This window comes from Eupeodes corollae, chromosome 1, assembly GCF_945859685.1.
Source record: "Eupeodes corollae chromosome 1, idEupCoro1.1, whole genome shotgun sequence".
Lineage (NCBI taxonomy): Eukaryota > Metazoa > Arthropoda > Insecta > Diptera > Syrphidae > Eupeodes > Eupeodes corollae.
In genome coordinates, this window is record NC_079147.1 from 160,992,102 (window position 1) to 161,017,290 (window position 25,189).

Here is a 25,189-nt window from a genome sequence, read left to right on the forward strand (position 1 = left end):
AGCATCATAAGACATTTTCATCTTTTTTTGACAGGGTCCAGGCCTCAGCGCCATAAATAAGAACCGGGATGATGAGTGTCTTATAGATGGTGATTTTAGATGCTCGAGAGAGGACTTTAATTCTGAACTGCCTTCTAAGTCCAAAGAAGCAGCAATTTGCAAGAGTTATTCTTCCTTTCATTTCAGCGCTGGTGTCGTTGTCTTTATTTATTTGTTGCGGTGCCTAAGCAGACAAAGTCCTTAACTACCTCGAAGTTATAGCTGTCCATGGTGACGTTTTGTGAAAGACGTCGTTGTTCAATGTCCTTTTTTGATGACAGCATCTACTTGGTCTTGCCTTCATTGACCACTAAACACATCTTCTTCGCTTCCGTCGCAATGCTCAAAAACGCTCAACTGACATCACGCTTTGATCTTCTAATTATGTTAATATCATCTGTGTATCCGAGTAATTGGATGGACCTTTGGAAGTCTGTGCCTCTAGTGTAGACGGTTGAGTTTTGCACAATTCTTTCCAGAACGATGTTGAAGAAGCCGCATGGCAGTGCATCGAACTGTCTAAAATCTTTTTTGGCCTCAAATGCATCGGTGAGATCTTTCCTGACCTTGATAGAGCAGCGTGCATTCTCCATCGTTATTCTGCACAAACGGATAAGTTTGACAGGGATGCCAAATCTAAACATTGCACTGTAGAGCTCTTTCCTATGGATGCTGTCGTACGCGGCTTTAAAATCGATAAAGAGATGGTGGGTATCGATTTTAAGCTCCTGTGTTTTTTCCATATACCATATTTTGCAGATGAGTTGGTGCATGCTCGCTACCAAGTCGTCGCCTGCTGCTTTAAATAGTATAGCAGCGATGCCGTCAGCTCCAGCAGCTTTGTTTGACTTAAGTTTAGATATAGCTATCTTCACTTCGTCTAGGTTGGGTAGGCGGAATTGTTGATCTGCGTCACCTATGTTGAGTGGTTCTATCTCCCTTACAGCGGAATCAGTTTCGTCATCGTGGTTATATAATTTGTAGAAGTGGTCTTTCCATATTCTCAACATAGACAGCTGTTATACTACGATGTTCCCCTGATCGTCTTTACAGGCTTCGGTTCGTGGCTGGTATCCTTGGGAGTTTTTGTTTTAACTTTTGGTAAAATTTACGAACCTCATTCCTGTTGTGACATCCCTCTACCTCCTCGATCGCGCGTTTCTCGCCAAACAGCCAGTTGCATTCCTCATATTAAACAGTATAAACTTAATACTTGAACTTATCAATATAACTTCGAGCCCAACTTCATTCGTTCTTACAAATAGTACTTTCTTTAGCCTTACTATGAGCATGTGGAATGCTTTACAGTACTATTTTTTCCCAGTCATTGCAATATTCAGGAATTAAAAATCAATGTGCACCAATGACATCTCCTTTTAAACCCTCTCTCCTTTTTCGAATGCTCACACTGTGTCTCTGCATAATAAAGGTAGTCAAAAATACCGATGACGGTTATGGCTTCTCGTCTTAGTCAGAATCCTTCCAAACTTCACAAAATGCGAGATTTTCTTCTCCATGGTCAGCGTTGTAATGTCTGACTATCTTGGGAGTTGTATGTTTACAACTGTTCCTCACATATACTATTTATATTTCTAAAATTCTCAGCGTTTAAGAAACCTCATGTTTGAGGACAACTGAGAAACTTCACAGGTTTATGGAAGGTCGGTAGAGATAGAACTCATAAGCAGCCTTTGAAGCGCGACTCAATTAATATTTAACGCTGGAAAGTGCCGTTTTAGTACCATAAACTCGTTGGAGCTATGCATGTATTAAAAAATTAAAAGTTAACTTTAGGGTGGATTTATATTGACAAAACAAGCAATACTAGAGCCATTTCGTCGTGCAGAAAGGGAATCAAGTCTAGGAAAGTTCAACAAGATCTTTAAAGAATGCCCTTCCGATACGTAACATTCTAGAAGCGGCTTGATAAACACTGACACTATCAGGTAACAGAAGAAAGATTTAAGGATTTAGAGAAGGTTCCCAATCCAACTCCACACTCCATCTTTGACCCGTCATTAAAGATAGGAGTATCGAAACTTTCGTAACGATAACATTCTCCCAATTCTGGCAGGAAAGACGACTTTAAAATGCTAACAGTGCAAGGGTGCAGAAGTTGGCGTCTCTTCCAAAAATATCCGCTACAAGCAGTCCGTTAGTGTTGCCATGCCCATAAGGGCTTTGGAAAACAAACAGTTTGACTCTTTAAGGTTTAGCGTGCTTCAAGCTTCTAAATATTTAATGTGAAGGTCTAAAATCCTTATAATGCAGGGGACAAGAAGTCGGTGTCTTTTCCAAAAATATCCGCTGGAAGCAGTTTTTTAGTGTTGTCATGCCCATATGGAAGGTTTGGAAAACAAACAGTTTGACTCTTTTAGGCTTAGCGTACTGCACGATACTAAATATTTAATGTGAAGGTCTACTGGTAGGAGGTGCAGAATAATATTTAAGTCTAAATTATCTATTGGGCAGGATCGAAAGACCCCTGTAGTTCTGACACTAGCTATTCTTTGGACCTTCCTTAGTTTCTTAATATTGTATTTCTTGCTAAGCGGAGGCCACCACAGAATCCATTCATGAGACGAAAAAGGACGTACAACAGCTCTGTACTTTTACAAAATCATTTTCGATTCAAGACCCCACTTTCACCATGAGTTTGTCTTCAAACGTAAAAGGCAATGCAGGCCTTTTTAAACGCTTCTTCAATGTTTACTTTCCAATTTAGTTTGTCATCTAAAATGACTCCTAGATATTTCGCGCTAGAGGATAGTGACAGTATTTGACCGATCAGTCGTTGTAGCGTATTTTAATTTTGGTCTTAAAGAGCATCAGTTCAGTTTAGTTCTGATTAATACCTAGGCCATTTCTCGTGGCACAGCTGCTAAATTTTTTCAGAGCAATCTTCGTTATTTCCCTAATCAAAGTGAAGAACTCTCGCGACACCAGTAAATCGAGATCATCAGCATAAGTTACCGTTTATTCATGACTAAAATCCATTAGAGAGAGTTCCTCTACTTACATGTTTAGAAGATATTGTGTCACCTACACGGGTACTACACGTCTTCGTATTATAGATTCTATATAGGTTCCTGACCTGTCATTCTATGAAGGAGCTCATTTGAAATACGGCTTGGCCAGAAAATCCTTGGGATCTTACGAAGACATATATTTACGAAGGTTTGTAACTTTCTTGTTATAGCTGAAGTAACCTTCCAAGTGCTGCACCCATGAAGAAGCACAGCTTCGACATTTCTGCGAAACAGCCGTAGCGTTGTTCTTAAGCTAATAGAGTTATTCCTCCAAATGACAACCGAACGCCGCTTTTGCTTTGCCGATGCTGCAGATGACATCTTGTTCGGTTCCACCTTCAATGGAAACGATACTTCCAAGCTATTGAAAGCTCTCCACTTTTTCCACCTGACAGAGCTGAGCGCAGTACATCGCTTATCACCAACAAAAACAATATTGGCTACATAAATACAGCCCTGTCTGACTCCGCTTCGAATTTCAAAATCATCTGACAACCTACCATCGTGCAGAACGTGACACTTGGATCCTTCATATGTTGCTTTAATAATAACAATTAGTTTTTCTGCGATGCCTCTCCTCCGCAAAGCTAACCAGATATACTCCTTGTTAATGTTATCAAAGGCCTTCTCGAAGGCGACGAACAGCAGGTGTAGTGATGATCGATATTCAATAATTATCCGCAGGGTGTTAATATTATGATCAATAGATGAGGATCCAGCGCAGAATCCTGCTTGTTAGGCATCGAGTGTGGATTCAAGGTGTTATCTGATGCGTTCCAGTATAACTTTTGCTACTATTTTGGCAACGGCTGGTACAACGCAAATTCCTCTCCAGTTGTCGCACTTTGTAAGATCTCCTTTTTTGAGCTTGACGATAATGCGCTTCTTCCACTCATGTGGGAAGCTTTCGGTGGTTCACGATTTTTTATGAGCGGATGAAGCAATTATCCGAGGGATAATGGTGTTCAGTTATGAAGAATACTTATATCCGTAACCTATCCTGAAGAATCAGGAAAATTCGCCTTTGCAATTTTTGATAACTTATGTTTTTTGGGATACACAACTCACTGCCCAGGGGCTATCACGTGGATACTAAGTTTTAGGCAATCATATAAAAAATAAGTCTAGCGGTGTAAATCGGACTATCTAGAACGATGCCAAAAAGTCAAACTCTATAAAAAAGTGTTACAGGATTGAAAACTACACGTCTAAAAAAGTGACACTCGTTACGTTTCTAAAATCGCATTATGACCAATTTCTTTTGATTTTATTTAAAATCCATTTTTTAACTTTTAAACATATTTTGATGATCTCAGCCTTAAAAAACAATCCATTTCCAAAATTCAGTCTCCTAGTGAATATTGCTGTCCGTGAAAACGAGGAAACGAATATCATTTTTTAGCTTTTTTGGGAAATTTAAAATTTTATTAAGAGAAAAGCTATAGAGCTTCTGACAGTTCACTAAATTGATCTAGTAGCGTGATTTGCGAAATTTTCTGTCGAATCTAAAAGAATCTCAACTTGAGTTAGATATATGTATGTATATTTAAGAGATCTTATAATTTCCTGTTGAATGATTGTGATATCTGGAGGCAGTTTGCAACCTCAACATTTTACGACCTTTACCTCATCTATAAGGGAGAAGGCTTTTTTGCTGCATATGCAAATTTCTCAAATTAGATCGATCTCATTTTTGTTAGACTTGTTTTAGAAATATTGTTTACACAATTACACATACCAATGCAAGAGCAAAAGTTCAAAATAGTAACATTTGAGTCTGCGGTAAGGCATTTCGCATTCTACCTAGGATACCAAGATTAGGTTGGCTAATGGTTAAATAGTTCTAGTTCATTCAGTAAGTTATTGACTAAAATTGTTAAAAAATATGTGTTCCTTTAGTTGTTTTTTCTTTTTTTGCTTAAATCATTATGAAGCTTGCACTTTTCTCAAAAGATTTTCGTTGGCTTGGCTTGACGAGCTTTAAAAAAGAAGCAATGAATTTCTTCCTTATCAGAGCTCCATCATAAACACAAACGTAGACGCTGGCTTTTGTAGGCTGTTTATAAGCAACACTTTTGATGAAAATGGATAACTGTGTGATTTAAAATATCTTTATATGCGCTGCTTCGAGAAGCTTGGAATTTTGAGCTTACATTTATAAATTTTGCTTCAGCAACTTTACAAAAGAGACATTTTTATTGTTTACGTTTTTTTTAGTTTTGTTTTATTTGTTTTTATTTTGTTTTAAATTTTATATAAATACAAAGATATTAACAAATCATTTCGTTTAAATTTTAAAAAATTCTCAGGGCATCTGTTGACATCTCTCAAGTTGTGAAAAAAGGTCTACTTGATACGGTAATTTATACAAAACTATTCAATTTTCTTCTATTTTTGCATCTACATGTTTTGTTTTATCTGATAGTGGTTGACACTGGAAGAAGCCAAGCATGGACTTCTACATGTCCGTTTATCGTGGTACAAACTTACATCCGATCCACAAGATCTGCAAGCTGCCCTTTTGGAAACACAACTCCTTCGAGTCACATCAATGAGCACAGCTCTACTAATTGTGTTTGCAGATTCAGCTAAGAATTTGCCGGTAAAATAGTTTTGACTTCAACAAATCATCTTTTTTGGTTCAAATCATAATTTTTGTTTAGCATGCAAGGACAGCATCGAATCCAGATCCTTATTTGGTTGTAAGTGTTGGAAAACAAACCGAACAAACTCCGGTCCAGTTGCGCAATGATTCGCCCGTTTGGGAGCAAGGATTTACATTTTTAGTTGGAAACCCTGATAACGATAATCTTCAGATGAAAATTTTCGATCAGAAAACAGGAAATGAAATTGGACGATTCTCTTATATCTTGAGTACTTTGTTAACAATGCCTGATATGCAAATTGTCTCACAACCATTCCAATTACACAAATCCGGCCTCGAGTCAAAGATTATAATAACCTTGGCTCTGAGAGTTCTGAAACGAGCTGATTCTACAGAAGATAACGTTTCGATTGATGCGTTTTCCATGTCAGAAGCTATTCCCTCTTTGTCTCGATCAAGTTCTGTAAGAACAGCTAGTCAAGTTGAAGGAGTCACTATTCCTAGCAAGGCAAAGGTTCAATTGAAAACGATAGAAACATTTTTAATTAAAAGTTTAAATGTTGTAATTATGATCTTTTACAGGAAATAGTTTCGTCTTCAATGGAAAGCTCAATTGTGGAAGAAGATAATCTGGTTAAATCAGCCGCTTCTTCCATTGCAGCCATAACTCCACCCAGAAGTCCTAGAATCAATCCAGATTCAGTTTTGACTCATCGTTTTCCCGACACTACAACTTCAGCCGGAGAGCACAATTTGGGACGCATTCAGCTGTCGATTCACTACAGTATCACACGTCAAAAGCTGTCGGTCACAATTCATAAGATAATGCATATTCCTCTTACTGATCCCTCGAACATCCCTGATCCATACGTTAAGTTATATCTACTGCCAGGACGTGCAAAGGAGTCCAAGAGGAAGACTGTCACAATTAAGGACAATTGCAATCCTGTTTACGAAGCTACCTTTGAGTATGTGATCTCATCGGCTGAAATTATGCAAACCGATCTTGAGGTGACTGTTTGCACTCAAAAAGGCTTCTTGTATGGTGGAAGCCCAGTTATTGGAATGGTTAGTTAAACAATTTTTATTATATTATTTTTTAAATAAAAATTGTTCTTTTGTTTTTTAGTTGAAAATATCGCTGGCTGAGCCGGATATATCTGCCCAAGGACTTTCGTCGTGGTTTGATCTTCAACCAGAAACAAAACATGAATAAATTTAATGTTCTTTTATAAAACATACCCAAACAAGCTTGTGAGCTCGTCCCAATACAATTGAATATTGTCTTAATCTCAAGTCAAAGACATAAATGGGCGTTTAGTTTTCTCAAAATCTTTTATTTAAAAATTGAGATTTAAATTTTTTCAACGCAACAGTAACAAATAGATTTGTATATTTCTCCTAATTTTATTAATATATTAAATTATAAATGTAGTAATCTCAGGACTTCTTACCACAACATACATTTTTGAATCTCTATGTAAGAATAAGATAACATTTGTAAGATTTTGAATATTCTTATTAAGTCCAATAATTTACCATGTCCCAATATTAATTCTACAATTTGTTTTAAATGAAAATAGATTGCTTTTTTATATTTATTAAATGTGTATTTCATTTTTATAATTAGTGCCTTTCTATGATAAAAAAGCATAGTTAGATTATAAATAATAATAAATGGAAATAACTAATCAATTATGTATCATGTAATAAAAAGAGCTTATATAAAATTAGATTTAAAAAAAGCTTTAATTGTGTTTAAATGTAAATTAGCAGGTTTTAAATTTAAATTTAATGACCGCTAAACGTAATGTTTTAAATAAACTTAAATTTCTCTTTGTAATTTGCCGATTGTTTTTATTTAATTTAAATGGAATTATGGTTTAATTTTTTTAAAGATGATAAGGAACCACAACCTTTCTGGATTTTCCGGAAAAATCAAATATTTTATATTGTCTTCGTATATTTATAAATACCTATGTCAACAAATTGGCAGAAAACGCTGAGGAAGCTGCAAGAAGAGGTTACGCGAGGATGTTGTACAAAATCACTAAGGATCTTGTAGGCCAACAAAAAATTGTCAACCATCCTGTTCGTAAGACGAACGGTAATCTTTTAGTGTCAATGGAAGATCAATTGCGGAGATGGAAGGAGCACTTCTGTACATTGCTGATGAACAGAATTCAAATGCAAACGCTAATGCAAATCATTAACTGCCGGACATACGTACATAGATCTACCAGAAGCATTAATATTGACCCCCGACATGCACGGAAATAAGAACAGTGATACTTATTTCCGTGAACAACAAAGCAGCTGAGCTGGATGACATACCTGCCGAATTCCTCAAAGCTGACCCCGACTTGGCTGCCGGTATTTTGTTACCACTTGCTAAGTCTGTTTGGGAAAATGAAACTTTTTCCAGGAAATGGAAGGACGGGTAATCGTCAAGCTACCAAAAAAAGGCGATCTTAAGAACTGCAATAACTGGCACAAAATCACCATTATGTCCATATATCCAAAGTTAATGACAACCATCATTCTCGAGAGGATAAAATCTAAGATCGAGTCTACGCTCAAGAGGCATCAAGAAGGATTTCGCAGTGGTCGATCATGTGTCGATCACATAAGCACCTTGCGAATTATTCTTGAACAATCATCGGAGTACTAATCGCCGCTTTACTTCATGTTCGTCGATTTTGAAAAGGTCTTCGATAGCGTTACTCGTGATGTTATCTGGAGATCGCTTGGTGCTAGAGGCATTCCTGATAAAATTGTTGCTATAATAAAAGAGTCTCACAACAACGCAAGGTGTTTCGTTTTGCACAATGGACAGCTTTCCGACGCATTTGAAGTGTGACAGGGAGTGAGACAGGGTGATGTATTGATGATGTTATGACTGCTCCGGTGGGTGAACACGAGAGACTGGGTATCCAATGGCGCCTGAAGGAAACATTAAGCCATTTGGACTATGCTGAAGACATGCTTAATGGCAAACAGAAATGGAGACCTCAGAAAATGTGCAACTCTCTTCAACAAAATGAGAAGGATTAATGCCAGTAAGACTAAGTCAATGCACACCAGCCGAAACCAACTACAACAGGTTATTGTGAAACAAGTGGCAGTAGAAGAGGTCATCCAGTTCAAGGTAAGCTATTTGGCACTCGATGGTGGAACGGACCTGGATGTCACCAATAGAATAAATAAAGCTCGTATTTCAGAAAAATAACGCTCCGTACCAAATTAAAGTTGTTTGAATCCAACGCAAAATCCTTGCTGCTATATGCCTGCGAAACGTGGAAGTGCTCTGCTGACATCTCGAGAAGGTTGCAAACTTGTGTCAACCGCTGTCTACGTTACATCCTGAACATCCGGTGGTCACAAACCATATCTAACGATGAACTGAGGCTCAGGACTGGGCAAACAAAAGTGGATATTGACATCGCAAAAAGTGGCGCTAGACAAGATAGCAAAGCAGTGCTTTAAATGAAATCCTCAAGGTAAAATGGGGCCTGGAAGGCCAAGAAAAACATGGAGATCATCATGTCATGAAGGAAGCTCGGCCCATAACTTGGAGACGTGGTTCCAGCTGAGATATCATGCTAGGAATAGAGAGAGATGTAAGAAACTGGTTGGCGCTCTATGCTCCAGGAGGAGTTAAAGTACTGCTACTAGTAGCCGGAAACGAAGAAGAAGAGAAATATAGAGAAAAAGGTTTTTGAAGTAGATATTTCTGTTAAATTAATGTTTGACCTTTGGAATCCCTTTCTGGTACTTTTAGCAATCGGAAGGTAATGGGAAGGTTAAAGCAACATTAGGGACATTTTTATGAATGTAAACTGCATTCTTTGGAAGCAAATTTTGACCAAGGCACCTAGTTAGCTTTCTTAGTGTCATGAATTTAAAATTTTTCTGTACCGTACTTCAAAAACCCTAACCTACAAGTTCATCACGATTTGTTTTTTGAATTGTAAGGACAAATTACTTACTTAATTTCCAATTGGTTAAGGGAAACCCTTTGCACAAAATATTTAATGGAAAATAAATAAAGTATAGAGCAATGAAGTTTAGCTTTTAGTTAAATTAAAAAACCTGATTAACTGATATTTTGACTTAATAGTAAGGGATATTTTTCCTGACTTATTGTATAGTCAACTTTTCAATAAAATTGCCTTAATTAGAAGGAAATTGTTTGTCGGCTGGCCAATCAGATACTAAAAACTCGCCCAACATTATTGAAAAAAGGTTTGAACACTTCTAGTTTTAAAATTTGACATCTGTCAAACTCAGCTGTCTATTGAAGTGACATTATTTTAGTTTATTTTGTGTTAATGGATTGCGCCGTCCCTCGGGATTGGATTCGAAGACCTTTCGGGCCTAGCCATCTAAGTCGTTGGACTTTAATTCTGTCAACAAGGTTAGTGTCGCTGTACATCCCGTACAGTTCGTCGTTATATTATCTCCTCCTCAATTCTTCATCTATACATACAGGACCAAAAATCAACCGAAGATTTTTTCTCTCGAAGCATCCAGGCCTCAGCGCCATAAATAAGAAACAGGATGATGAGTGTCTTATAGATGGTGATTTTAGATCCTCGAGAGAGGACTTTACTACTCAATTGCCTTCTAAGTCCAAAGAAGCAGCGATCTGGAAGAGTTATTCTTTGTTTGATTTCAGCGCTGGTGTCGTTGTTTGGCTTATAGCGGTGCTAAGGTTGACAAAGTAATCAACTACATCAAAGTTATAGCTGTCCATGTCGTTTTGTGGAAGACGTCATTGTTCAATATCCTTTTACGATGACAACATATACTTGGTCTTGCCCTCAGTCGCAATGCTCAAAAACGCACCACTAACATTACGCTTTGAACTTCCAATTATGTCAATATCATCTGCGTATCCGAGTAGTAGGATGGACCTTTGGAAGATTGTGCCCCTAATGTTCACGGCTTAGTTTTGCACAATTCTTTCCAAAACGATGTTAAAGAAGTCGCGTGACAGTGCATCGTACTGTCTAAAACCTTTTTTGGCATCAAATGCATCGGTAAGATCTTTTCTGACCTTGATAGAGCAGCGTGCATTCTTCATCGTCATTCTGCACAAACGGATAAGTTTGACAGGGATGCCAAAACTAGATTGTGGGTATCGGTTTTTTCCAAGATCTGCCGTAGTGTGAATATTTGGGCATGCTTTCTTTCGATCATGTTTTGCAGATGAGTTGGTGCATGCTCCCTACTAAGTCATCGCATGCTGCTTTAAATAGTTCGGCAGCGATGCCGTCAGATCTTTCACTTCGTCAAGGCCGGGTAGGCGGAATTGTTGATCTGCGTCGCCGAGGTTGAGTGGTTCTATCTCCCTTACAGCGGAATTCGGTTCGTCATCGCCGTTATATAATTTGGAGAAGTGGTCTTTCCATATTCTCAACATAGACATTCCTCTATCTCCTCGATCACGAGCTTCTCATGCTTTCTTTTTTTCCATCTAAGAACCCGGTGTTCCTCTCTCCTCTCCTGCTCGTAAAGCTCTCGAAGTAGGGCCAGGACATTTTAAATGCCAACCTTTTTTTCCAGCGAGCTCTCTTAAAAATTGTAGCCTTTTCCCATCATCGCCTCCTTAATTTTAAGGAACACCGTCCTGCGCCTAATTTTTGAGTTTCTGAGACACTGAATCTGTTATAATATTGTTAAATATATTTTTTAGCTATGGATTATGGATTGAAGTAATTTAAGATTACTCAAAATAACTCAAATTCCTCCGTATTTTTTTACTGGATCTGAAACAATATTGTTGACTGAATTGTTTTGTTTATTGCACTTAAAAAACATTACCTGTTAAGATTTGATTGCAAATTTCTTCAGCTGCGACTATTTCGTAGTTTATTTCTAAGTACTGAACTATAAATTTCATTTTTAATGTTTAAATCTTTTGTTTTTTTTTTTTTTTTTAACAGCTGATTGTGAAACGTCAAAATCAGTGCCAACTAACTTTTTCGCCGACATTTGTACAGTACGTCGGAGGGGAAATTTGAACTACTTTTGTAGTTATATTTAACCAATCGGAATCCCTTGACTACGTAGGCATTAGCTTTGTGTATGTGACCTAAAGGCAAATCGCTGGAAACGGCGTTACATACATTTGTACGCATCGAATACTCCCTCCATCACTACGGTCGCTTTCCTTGACATCGAAGGTTTTTAAAAGCGCATCAACACATCTGAAATCAAATCTGAACTGAATGTAGAGGGTTCGCTTTGAGGGTTAATTTATTTATTGCTGACTAGCAGAATAATTAACTAAAAACCCTTGGCACACTTACTAAGGGATGTCGGGTGATGACCGAAAAAAAAGTCCCCAAGAATCCGACGTGAGCTCTATAGCGGCAGTTCAGAGAAACATGGAGTTTGTTTCAGCTTTTCACGTTTATCTCGAAAACTATTTTTCGAATCAAAAAATGTTGTTCTACAAAACTTAAGCTCATTGAATTTTATAAAAAAAAGCTTTGGTGAATAATTTCGTATCTCTTATAGTTTATAAAATAACTCTAGCGGCAGTGAAGAGAAACATACGTTTTTTTTCGGTTTTCCGGGTTTATTTAGAAAACAATTTGTCGTATCAAATTTTTTTTTACAAAATTAAAGCTTATTAAATTTCCAAAAGAAAATAAATAACTCCATCCACATCGAAGGAAAAATAGTATTTTTTTCATGTTTGTCTTGGAAACGGTTTCTCGTATGATTAGGTTTATTTTCAAAAAAAGCAAGGGTAACCATTAAACACTATAGTACAACTTTTTGGGAATAATGTTTTTGAATGTAGGAATAAAATATTTTTAAAATGAAGGATTCTTCGGCCACAATACTTTGTGTAGCAAGAACCCAACATCCACAATAATGTCAAAGCCAAGGAAATAAATATTTGTTGTGGATACTTTAAATATGTTGTATAGCTCTGACTTCTTTGTTTTTCGCATCCCATTTTCATCAAACAATGATAATGGAAAGGGAGCCAACTCATACTTCATATAAGTCTTAAAGTCTTCATCGGACTGCTTACTTATACATATTTATCCCTTGGAATATAATCAAAGGATCTATTACCATATGCTGAGAGTATGGAAAGATCACTTCTCCAAATTATATAACGGCGATGACGAACCGAATTCCGCTGTAAGGGAGATAGAACCACTCAACCTCGGCGACGCAGATCAACAATTCCGCCTACCCGACCTTGACGAAGTGAAGATAGCTATATCTAAACTTAAGTCAAACAAAGCTGCTGGAGCTGACGGCATCGCTGCCGAACTATTCAAAGCAGCAGGCGATGAATTGGTACGGAGCATGCACCAACTCATCTGCAAAATATGGTCGGAAGAAAGCATGCCCGATGAGTGGAATCTCAGCATAGTGTGCCCGATACATAAGAAAGGAGACCCTCTAAACTGCGCCAACTATAGAGGCATCAGCCTCCTTAACATTGCGTATAAAATCCTCTCTGCCGTATTATGTAAACGTCTAAAGCCATTCGTCAACAACCTGATTGGTCCTTATCAGTGTGGCTTCAGACCAGGAAAGTCCACCATTGACCAAATATTCACACTACGGCAGATCTTGGAAAAAACCCAGGAGCTTCAAATCGATACCCACCATCTCTTTATCGATTTTAAAGCCGCGTATGACAGCATCTATAGGGAAGAGCTCTACCGAGCAATGTCTAGTTTTGGCATCCCTGTCAAACTTATTCGTTTGTGCAGAATGACAATGGAGAATGCACGCTGCTCTATCAAAGTCGGAAAAGATCTTACCGATGCATTTGATGTCAAAAAAGGTTTTAGACAAGGCGATGCGCTGTGATGCGACTTCTTCAACATCGTTCTGGAAAGAATTGTGCAAAACTCAACCGTCAACACTAGATGCACAATCTTCCAAAGATCCATCCAATTACTCGGATACGCAGATGATATTGACATAATTGGATGATCAAAGCGTGATGTCAGTGGAGCGTTTTTGAGCATTGCGACGGAAGCGAAGAAGATGGGTTTAGTGGTCAATGAGGGCAAGACCAAGTATATGCTGTCATCAAAAAAGGACACTGAACGACGACGTCTTGGACAAAACGTCACCATGGACAGCTATAACTTTGAGGTAGTTAAGGACTTTGTCTACCTAGGCACCGCTATTAATGCAGGCAATGACACCAGCGCTGAAATCAAACGAAGAATAACTTTTGCAAATCGCTGCTTACTTGGACTTAGAAGGCAATTGAGAAGTAAAGTCCTCTCTCGAGCATGTAAAATCACCATCACACTCATCATCCCGGTTGTTATTTATGGCGCTGAGGCCTGGACCCTGTCAAAGAAAGATGAAAACTTCTTAGGATGCTTTGAAAGAAAAATTCTTCGGGTGATTTTTGGTCCCGTACGCATAGATGGAGAATGGAGGAGAAGATATGACGACGAACTATACGGGCTGTACAGCGACACTGACCTAGTTAGCAGAATTAAAGTCCAACGGCTTAGATGGCTAGGTCATGTAGAGCGGATGGACATCAACGCTCCAGCCCGGAAGGTCTTCGAATCCAATCCCGAGGGACGGTGCAGTAGAGGAAGACCGCGACTCAGGTGGCGCACGCAGGTGGGATAGGACCTCAATTAACTTGGCGTGCGAAACTGGAGACAGCTAGCTAGGGACCGAGCTGCCTGTCTCCAGACGCTTGTTGGTTGAGGCCCAGGTCCGCCCCGGACTGTAGCACCACCTTAAGTAAGTAAGTAAGTCTATTACCATAGTTTTACCTCGAATCTTTACATCATTTCAACTGAGACCGTGGTGTATATATTAGTCATTAACTCTTGTAGGCCACTTCCACTCACCAGAAAACCTATTGATAGGACATTAACAGGTGAAATCCACCCAATCCTTAAATGCCGATAGAGTTATTTTACATACTAAAACAAGTGCAAATAAAATTATTTCATATTTCTTTAGAAAATTTAACACGCTTTAATTTTGTAGAATATTATTTTTTTTTCAACGTCGAATAATTTTCAAGAGAAGCCCGAAAAACCGAAAAAAACGTATGTTTCTCTTCACTGCCGCTAGAGTTATTTTATAAACTATAAAAGATACGAAATTATTCATCAAAGCATTTTTATAAAATATATATATATATATATGTAAGTTTGTTGCCATCTTATTCACAAACTTAGCCACCATAATAACTACTTTTACCAGATCTCTTCTACTGTCTCGACACTTTGCTAAAACACTGTACATATTTACATCTAGTATTTAGGATCTTTCTTTTCAATATTAATATTTTATTATTTTATACTTATTTTCATTCGTATGTAAATTGTTCAATAAGTAGTATCAAAGATATCAAAGCCGACATAATTGTTGATTTAGGTATGGATATTAATATTATTCTTGTTATTATGTTTTTGTTAATAATGTTTTTATTTGTTAATTTAATTATAAAATTTAGTTCTTTACTGCATCAACTTGTGTCTTTATCAAATTATTGGAGGCATTTTTATTTCATCCTCGAAGTTTCAAGCCAAACAGTTGAAACTTACAATCAAATTATTGGAATCATTCTTATTCCATTATCGAAGTTTCAAGCTAAACAGTTGAAACTTACATATATATATTTATACCATTAATTTTGTAGAACAAAATTTTTTGATACGAAGTAACATCACCACTTGTCAGGTCTTGAAAAACATCTGGCCTACACTAGATTTAAAGCGCTCAAGATGCTTGCTATCCCAAAGCACATCGTATAACGGAATACATATAAACTCGATAATAAGTGTCGTAAGCGGTCACTGTCTAATAGGAAAGCACGCCACGTCACTATGCTTATCCTCAAAAGACTTTTGCAGAAGCTGTATGGATGAGAAAGAGCAAGAAACAGTTCTTTACGTCCTCTGTACGAGTACATGCCCTGCTCTACCTCAAAAACGCAAGACTAACCTTAGAAAATTCATCTATAATGATCTGAACGATCTCAATCAAATTAACTTAATCAATCTTCTACTGGTTTCATTGAGCTTAGAAGAAGAAAGCCTCAAGATTCATGTGGTATCAACAATGGGTCATTAAACTATATGTAAATGGACAAACGATCAACTCATCGACTATTAAGGTTGTCAAGAAAACTTAGTCTTTTGTTTAATCAATAAATTCAAAATAAAAAATTGTTATTCGTTTTTTTCCCTTATTTTATTCTCAATTCTTTATTTAAATATGAATATGTAGGTATAAGATTTAAATATTTAAATATGTACACATCTCTTAGATATTAATTTCATTTTCTGTTTAAATATTTATTCATCAATATTTCTGCGTTCTTTGTAATTTAATTATATAGTTAACACAGCTTGTTTACAATGTTTTGTTGGCTCTCATAATATGACAAATCTAAATAGATATAAAGATTCCCATGGCTATTTATATTTTAGGCTTACAAATAACAAATATAAATCAAATATAGGACATATACATAGATATATATTTCTGGACTCTATTTAAATTAATTTAATATGATTTATTAAAATTGTTACTCTTTTATTTTAAATATTTTTGTTTTTATTTTATAATTATGCACAGATAAATATTTATTTGTTAAAAAAGTATTTATTTTTGTTGTATTCTTTTAAAGGCAAATATATAGTTAAAAATATTTGTTTTTTTCTTTGTTTTTTAATTATTACAGATCTATATTAAATATACATAGTTGAGGTAGCCTTATTGGTTTATATAATTTGTTTCCATTATGATTTTTGTACAATGACTTGAGTGAAATGTATGAAATATTAATTAACGTTTAAGGTAATAAGTGCTTGGGCGATATATTTAAAAATGTAATGGAATGATAAAATCAAAAAAAAGAAATTATTGGTGTTTTTTTTTAAATATCTGAAGATGGACAGAATGTATTTTATTTATTGAAAGATTATTTCCATGACATCTCAAAAAACTGATTTTTGGTATTCTTACATGTTTTCGAAAATATTGTAAGTAAACAAATTTGAAAACATTTGGAATTTCTTATTACTTTTGACATATTTGGAATAAAAATTAGTTTTGCAATCAGTTAAAATTCCACATTCATTTGAAGGCATCTCGAGCAAACTTTAAACTCAAAAGAAAAGCTGTCAGGCTTTATTCATTGTGAAACATAAATGTCCCACAATATTCGTGTATTATTTGAAATTACAAAAAAAAAACCTTTTTTATTTAAATCTTCTTATGGTGCAGACCCCACAATGTCAGTAAAAACAAAACAAAAACCTTGAAAATCATTTCCCAGGGTTAAAAATATTATTATTTTATAACAGACAAAATATCAAAAAGGCAGGTACTATTTTTCAATTTAAGATTATTCATATAAGAATTTTATACTTTTGATTACATTTTTAATTTAATCTGTAAGCAATCTTAAAAAAATATTTCAATCTACAATGTCACAGAACTTGTCTAAAAAATCATTGATGCGTTTTTAAAAAATATATAATATGTATAATATTGTATATGTACTTACATTTTTTGAAAAATATTGTGTTTTTATTTGTATTTTAAATTTTGTATTTCGATCAATTTTCCTTCATTTGTTAGTTGTTATTTAAGGAAATCTTTTTTCGTTTTCTCTAAAAATATTCTCCATTTAAAGAACTTTAAATCTAAAACTAACTCTTTTTCTTAAAATAAAGCATTTTTGTTTTCGTGTTTATTTTTACATTAAATTTACACCAAAAATAACATGTACATATTTTGAACATGTTTAAAATAAATATCACGAACAAATAGCTGCTATTCTAAAATAGCTTTACATTCCAAAAAACAAAAAAAAAATATTTTGATCTTAATTAAATTCTTTAATTTATTCTTAAATATTATGATCTTAAATAAGGTACTCGTACTTACTTTAGAAAAATATTTCAAAACGAAATTTTATTGTTATAAAATTAAATCATTTTGCTTTTTAGTTTTAATATAAGTTTAACTTTAATCACTTTTTGTGTATTTTTTTCAATTAACCTTTTTATGTAAACCACATTTTTTATATTTTAAAATTTATTTTTAACAATTATTTTTTAAGGAAAATTAGAAAATCAAACAAAAATAAAACAAAAACTAACATAAAGAAATCTTAAACTTTATTTTGATATCTTTTGAACACACAAATTTTCGCGAAAAGGTACTCTTAGGTGATCCTTGAAATTCAAATGAAAATGAAATTGTATTTCTTAACAAAATAATGATTGTTCCATTCAATGAAAAATTCGTAAACAGACAAATCCGTTTAACTTACTAATTTTGGAGAAATTAAGCTTAAGGAGACACTGACAGAAAGAGCCTGGCTAGGACTTATGTAGTGTAAAATATGTTCCATTATCAATTTTTCTTGGCAATGGTTCTTTTTAAAAGTTTTCCAAGACAGACCAATCCTCGTTTAAAACTGAAATCAGTCTAAGGTCATATTTCGATTTCTATCATCTAGGTTCCCAAAACCGAGTAAAATGAAATCTAAATTAAAAATCGAGTGAAATTGTTCTCATAATTCTATCATTCGATCGATTTCATACCTTCGAATACTTTTCGAAATCAATTCAAGTGTAATTAAAGCAGCTGATATTTATCAAATCAGCCAATTAATTGTTTGGTTTTTTAATATAACAAATATGAAATATTAGTGCTCGTTCTTTGAATTGTAATGCTGCTAGCTGCAGCGTAGCAGTTTTTAAATATCGGTTGAAAAAGACTGATGTTGCTATAGGCCGAGGCACAGTCAAAAAAGTGCCTTTGTCCCCCCGGTCCCCTTAAATACAAAGTAGAAGTTGCACCTTCTCACGATTTTAAAAGAAACTACTAAAGTTTTTAAACGATTACGCCTTGTCGAACTCAAATCACACTAACTTAACCTGGTCGAATTCAAATCACTTCACTTAAAATGTTGAACACCGAAATTCACTTCGTTTTAAGTTCCAAAAAATATATGTAATGTATATACAGTAAATTTTGGAACACCAATTTATATTTTGAATCGATAGCTGCTAATTGATTTAATTTTATTAAAAATACATTTTTTCGCGAAGAAAATTCAATGGAATTGCAGACTATAGAATATAGACAATTCAGAAAAAGCTGAAATTTTACCAAATACTTTCTATTGTTTGCTACGTCCTGAATCTATTTTTGAAATATTCCTAAAATCGCTTTAACAGCTAAATTCTAAATTTCACTTTCACTCGAAATGAAATTAAATATAATTTAAATCGACTCAAAATATAAATTGGAGTTCTGAAATTCACTCTTATCGATATCGATTTAAAAATTTTCAAACCCAAAACGAAGTAAATTTGTGTGTTTTACATTTCGATATTTGCGATTACCAAGTAATTTGATTTTGAATTCGACCATATTAAGTTGTTTAAATTTGAATTTCGACAAAAGAAAATAGTTTTTTTATAGAATGCACTTGACTTGTATGAAGTTGCAAATTCTAGGTACTTTCTATTTGAGGGAAGGGACAAAGCATTTAAAACTATTTTTCAACACACCAAATGTCTTCTCTATACTAAAAACAATTCTCTTTAGAAAACTTGCAAGACACACTTAGAAACTATACTTTGATACCAGAGTCTTTCCCAACCCATATTTGGAAATTGTTTATCGTAAAGTTAAAATAAAAAAAAAACTCCAATATTGTATACCTATATTTTTTTTAAAGCACAATACAAAATTTGATAATAAACAAAATTGTTTATTGACAGATTTCCTAAATGTCAGCTGCATTAATTTAACTTGTAGTGGTTTCGAAAAGTATTCCAAGTTACGAAATCGATCGAATGATTGAACCCTGGGTCCCTACTTTGTAATGCATTTCGAAAGCAAATATTTTTGAAAACGAATATTTTGTACTCTCTGTTTCTAATGCGGATAAGAAATCTAGTACTTACGAAATGACAAATCCGCATTCGGATTTTTCGTACCTGTCAGTGGGTTTCCGAATGTCATTATCAACGTTCGAAAACGAAAATTTTGTTTCCACACGAAGAAAGGCAACGAATTGCAATTCGAAGGTTGTTTTTAGAGGACACAAAAGGAAAATTTTGTTAAGTTGTTTCAAATAGATAAAATATCAGTAAGGAATTAATAATTTTATTCAAAATTTAAGCAAATAAATTCCATTACAGGGAATCATCAGCGAAAAATGTGCTTACCAAACAAAAGCGATTTGAAATTATGGTGGAATTCGTATGACTTGAAGGAAAAGTAGTATACTTTGGCAAAAGACAAATTTCAACACAAAAAACGAAATGACTATGACAAAAATCAATTTTAACTTTCTAATCTTGAATTAAAAAGAGAGATGTGCCAATTGCAAAGCAGTGAAGTTGTAAAAAAAGTCATTACGATAATTGTCAAGTGATAATAATGACTGAATTTTAATTTTAATTGTGATTTTTTTGTATTTTTGCTTTGACAAATCTCATAAGAAATATTTCGAGACTTGGCAAATCTTTTCGATAAATAGAAAAAGTACTAGACGATTGTTTTATTCGATTCGAACATTTTACAGAGTTCGAATTCATAAACGAATCGAAAATCGGATTGTCTTTCGAAACACATTACAGAGTAGGGCCCCTGAATACAATTTCACTAGATTTTGAATTTAGATTTCGATTTCATTTCACTCGATTTCGGGAACTCAGCTGTAAATGCATATTTCCATTTCTATTATTCGATCTTTTTTCCAAATATTACAAAAATTTCATTGGACAGGTTCATACAACATAAGGGACTTCATTTGGAGTCAACTTCATTCTTTAAACGTAAATTTTGACCAAGGCAACTAGTTAGTTTTCCAAGTGTCATGAATTTCAAATCTCTACTTAAAGTTCATTCTACTCCTCATACAAGCTACAAGTCCATTACGATTTGTCTTTTGTATTGTAAAGAAATATTAGTTATTTCTTTTTTAAATTGACAAGGAACCCTTTTATAGAAAACATTAAATGGAATTGTGAATAAAATAAATAAATTATAGAGTAGTAAAGGTCAGCTTTCACGTGAATGAAAAAACATGATGAGTTTTCATTTTGACATAAGTTGACTTGACTTGATAGTTAGGGAGATTTGTCTTTCCTAACTTTCCAGAGAACTTTCCAATAAAGTTGCCTTAATTGGAAGGCATTTTTTTGGCAGCTGGCCAATCAGATATTAAAAACTTGCCTTACTTTCAAGTCCCTTATGTCACTTTAACCACCAATTTTGAGTAAATTTTGGATTGAGGCTGATAGAAGAACAAAACTTGATGCAGGTTTAAACAATTGCTTTTTAATGTATGTACGGAAACTTTTGTTTAAAAAAGTCGCTTCGAAAGGCATAATCAAGTTGATCAGTTTGGTACCTTAAATACAAAAACTTTCAATGAACTTAATAGACCCAAAACTTCACATAAGGACAATACTGCAGTATTCTTAATTTGTCGACAATCATAAAATACAACAAAGAATAAAACAATAGTTAGTTTGAATATAATTCTTAACGTTTTCTTCAAAAAGTTTCCATTTTTTGTGGTGGACCACGGGATATTTTCAATTTAAAATAAATAAATAAACGGATTGCCTGACTGAATATAAGGGTGAATTCTTACAAATAATTAATTCAATTCCATTTCCATTTCTAATTTAAGGACACCTTTTAATTTAAAAAAAGGCAAGAAAGTATTTTTCAACTAATAAATACTTAACAGGAAAATTGATATACATATCATTTTGCATCAAAAAATATCACGATTTTATTTTTAGGGTCCTATGAAATTATGATAAACAAATGTACACATTATTTATAAATTTCAAGCCCATTTAACGATACACAAACGAAAAAAAGGCAAAAACATAATTCAACAAAAATTAAATCAAACTCGAAGGAAAGAAAACTTCGACATTTTTTTTTAAAAACTAGAACAAAATAAAATAAAACAATAGAAAAACGATTAAATGTTTTAACTCTGAAACCCTTAGTTTTTCAAAGCATATTGTTTTTTTTTTTGTTTATGCACGGGTATTATATGCATAACTATTATTATTATTATTAATAAACATTTTCAAGTATAAATATATAGAAGTAATGTATGTAATCTATAAAATATATATTTACATTATAATATTAGAGCTCCAAAAACAATATTAGTTACAGTTTGTAGTTTTGCTTGTGTACAAGAATTTCCATCACAGGAAAAATAAATTTTACATTATCCTCTTAAAAATAAGGTACAAAATATATTTTACATTATTATATTTTGTATGCATTTTATCGTATAATATAAGTTTGTATGTATGTATTATTATTATTTTCCTTTTATTCACTTATAAATAGATACTTTTACATTATGTATATTTAGACATTATTTAGGTACATAAATAAATCATGTCTAAAATATTGAAACATATCACTTTATAAAAAAAAAAAAAAACAGAATAAAACTTAATCATTACAAATCTAATTTTATTTCCACGAACAAATATTTCAATGATAGTTTATTTTGTAAATATATTATATAAATAAATTTTATGCGATTTTAAGTAAAATTTTACTTTTTTTGTTCTTATAAATATAAAAATGTTCATATGTACAGTTCAAAGAGAAAACAAACATTTGACTGCAAACATAAAATTTTAAATTAACAAATTTTATATAAAAATAAAATAACTAAAAACATAATGTTAAACAAAAATAAATATTTTTGTATTGCAATTGAGTGTAAATGTGCTTAATACATGCTTTTTATCAATATAAGATATGTATGTAAATATTATGAAGATGTTTCATTTACTTAGAAATGTAAAAATTGAAAATTCAACTGATGAACCAATTTCGTCACCTTAATTTAGAAACCTATTAAGTGATGAAGGAGTAAGGAAAAAAGGTCACTTGTTTTTAATCTCATAGAACTTCGGTTTTAAAACAATTAACTTAGATTTTGAAATTGAAATACAAACAATGGTATTTTTGTTTTTAACCAATACATTTGAAAAAGTAAAGAAAGTATTGAGATTCAAATTTTTCTTCATGCACCAATTCAATTGTCAATTTTTTTTGCATGTCCTTTTCTTTTGAAAAAGATTATTAAATCAAAACTAGTTTTCAAAATCAAAAATTAAGAATAATGTGCATAGAATTTCTGATTGAAACTGTTCAAAATTATTCCATTATTCTATCAATATTTTATTTAAAAACTAATTTCAATACATTCACTAAATACTCACAAATATTCTAAATGAAAGCTTTAGAAGCCTTGATAAAACAAGTGCTTATAAGTATTTAAAAACAAAAAATGGAAATAATATGAATAGTTTGGAGATATAATTCGATATTTATTTTCCTAAGTGAAAGATCATCGTATCCTATTTTTTGTTATTTTATAAAAATTTGTTGTTATCTTGAGGCCAGTCTAAATGAACTTATGGCAATTTTCTTATGTCCTTGGAATACATTGCCGTTGAAAGTTACAATGTTTGTTTTTGAATGTGGTTCTTTGATTTAAAAAAAATTCAAATAAAGAGAAAGAGTCAGATGTACCTAGGTATAATTATTGCTTAATGGAGTTTTAAGATTATTAGAAAACGCGTATTTCTATATTTGAAACATTTGTGAGACTTTTTGTGTTGGTGATATTTTTGAGGACTATGAGCTAGGTTCTCAATTTCACTCTCATTCGAACTGTGACTTTTTGTGTTGGTGATATTTTTGACGATTATCAGTAAGGTTCGGAATTTCACTCTTACTCGAAATGAAATTAGAAAATGCTTGAATAGTGTTGTCCACTTTATCCTAAAGTGATTGATCGTGATTTTGAAATTGGAGAAATTTCCTATTGTTTTGAATTGAATGATTGGGGGGGGGGGGGGGGGGGGTTGCAAGGTTTTAAAACAAAAATGTACGGGTTCTACAAACATAGATTTCTAGAACCTAGCTGCATATGTAGTTAGATTGAAATCATTCCAAACTTCAGGGAATCAAAGTAACAATAAGCCTTCAGTGAAAAAAGTAATTAACTCCTTCACAAAGTTTTTCTTATATTGTTCTTTCAACATTTAAAAAGAAAAAATCCAGAGAAGTGAACGAAAAGTGAAAAGAAAACAATACATGTCGTGGAATTCAGAGTAGAAGCGTGTCACTTTTCAGATGAACACAAATTCAACTTAGGAGGCCAAAATGGCAATATTGGAAATATGCATTAGCTGCGAGCAGTGAAATAGTAGTGATTTTTGCAAGTATTCAATTTGAAGTAAAATTTGTTGTGTTTAAATAATTTTAACATTTTTTTATTTTCATTTTATAACCATTTTATTTAGAGGAAAAGGCTCTCGTTAATTAGTTTGATGCCTCTCAAAGAAAGAGCTTAACTCTCTTTACACAACTAAGGCCTTAAAATATGTCGGATGTAGTCTTATAATATGAAGCTGTTTTTCTTACTATGGAGTTGGCTCAAAGCCCTGGCTCTAAAATATAATGGATACGTAAGCGGTGAGAAGCCAATGCAACTTAAATAGACATATGTAGGTATTCCAATAAAAAGGGGCTCAAAACACACAAATAGAAAACCAGGGGTGGAATCGGCTAAGATGATAGTTGATTATCTTTTTCATTCCATCTGTGTAAGATGATGATTCAACTCAATTCAATTAAATTGAACTGTTTCAGATTTAAATTGTCAAAATTCGTTATTGACTTGGTGAAATTTTAAATTGATTCTAAAATTGATCTAAATAAAAGTGTTAAATTGGCTGATTTTGGATAAAATTTTTACTTTTCTTGATTTTTTCGAATTTAGTAAGCTTTGTCGGTCACAGGAATGTGTTTTTTATAAGAAACAAACTATGAACATTTTTCAGTCGTTTGTGTAAGCGTCTGGTAGCTCCATTCGGAATAAACATATTTGTTTGAAAACTTCTATAACATTTTTTTGTGACAGCTTTTTAGGTATCAATTTGATTATCACCTAATGTAGTTCAAATTCGAATTGGTTGCCAGAGCCATAGTTTCAAGACTAGAACAATGACCTTATGGAGCGGCCTGATCAGTCTCTCACCTTTAATCTAACAGATAATCTTTAAATAGATAGAAAAAGAAAAGAAAGCTTTAGAAAGCCAAACCGAAAATATCAATGAGCTACGATGAGTCGTGGTTGAAAATCATTGAAGGAAATACCTTTAAAACGATGCCAACTACTTGACGACTCCATGCAACGCCGATTTCCTGCGGTTATAACACTAAAGGATTCACAACAAAGTATTACTAACTTACTTAATTTAAGTTTTTATTTTTTTTTTCTTGTTTTTACATTTTTTTACTATGAAACTAGCGTAAAATACTATTGTTTTGCTCCCTAAATTGAGATAACCTTTTATAATTATTTATATATAAAAATTAAAGGTTTGTTGATAAATTTTTCGGTGTTTAATTTAAAAAAAAAAATATTATAAAATTAAAATGAAAAAATATTAAA

General features: G+C 33.4%; 1 protein-coding gene across 5 annotated transcripts in view; it reads left to right on the top strand.

Annotated features, from left to right (window-relative positions):
• LOC129954105 (extended synaptotagmin-2) overlaps window positions 1-7,368 on the top strand; it is a 49,959-nt gene extending 42,591 nt beyond the window's left edge. For all 5 annotated transcript variants that reach the window (XM_056067784.1, XM_056067782.1, XM_056067780.1 and 2 more), the window contains exons 7-11: window positions 5,378-5,426; window positions 5,494-5,670; window positions 5,732-6,187; window positions 6,256-6,741; window positions 6,803-7,368. In XM_056067784.1, coding sequence (XP_055923759.1) covers window positions 5,378-5,426; window positions 5,494-5,670; window positions 5,732-6,187; window positions 6,256-6,741; window positions 6,803-6,889 — 1,255 coding nt within the window. In that variant the 3' untranslated portion in view covers window positions 6,890-7,368. The remainder of the gene's footprint in view (window positions 1-5,377; window positions 5,427-5,493; window positions 5,671-5,731; window positions 6,188-6,255; window positions 6,742-6,802) is intronic.
• The last annotated feature ends 17,821 nt before the right edge of the window (window positions 7,369-25,189 follow it).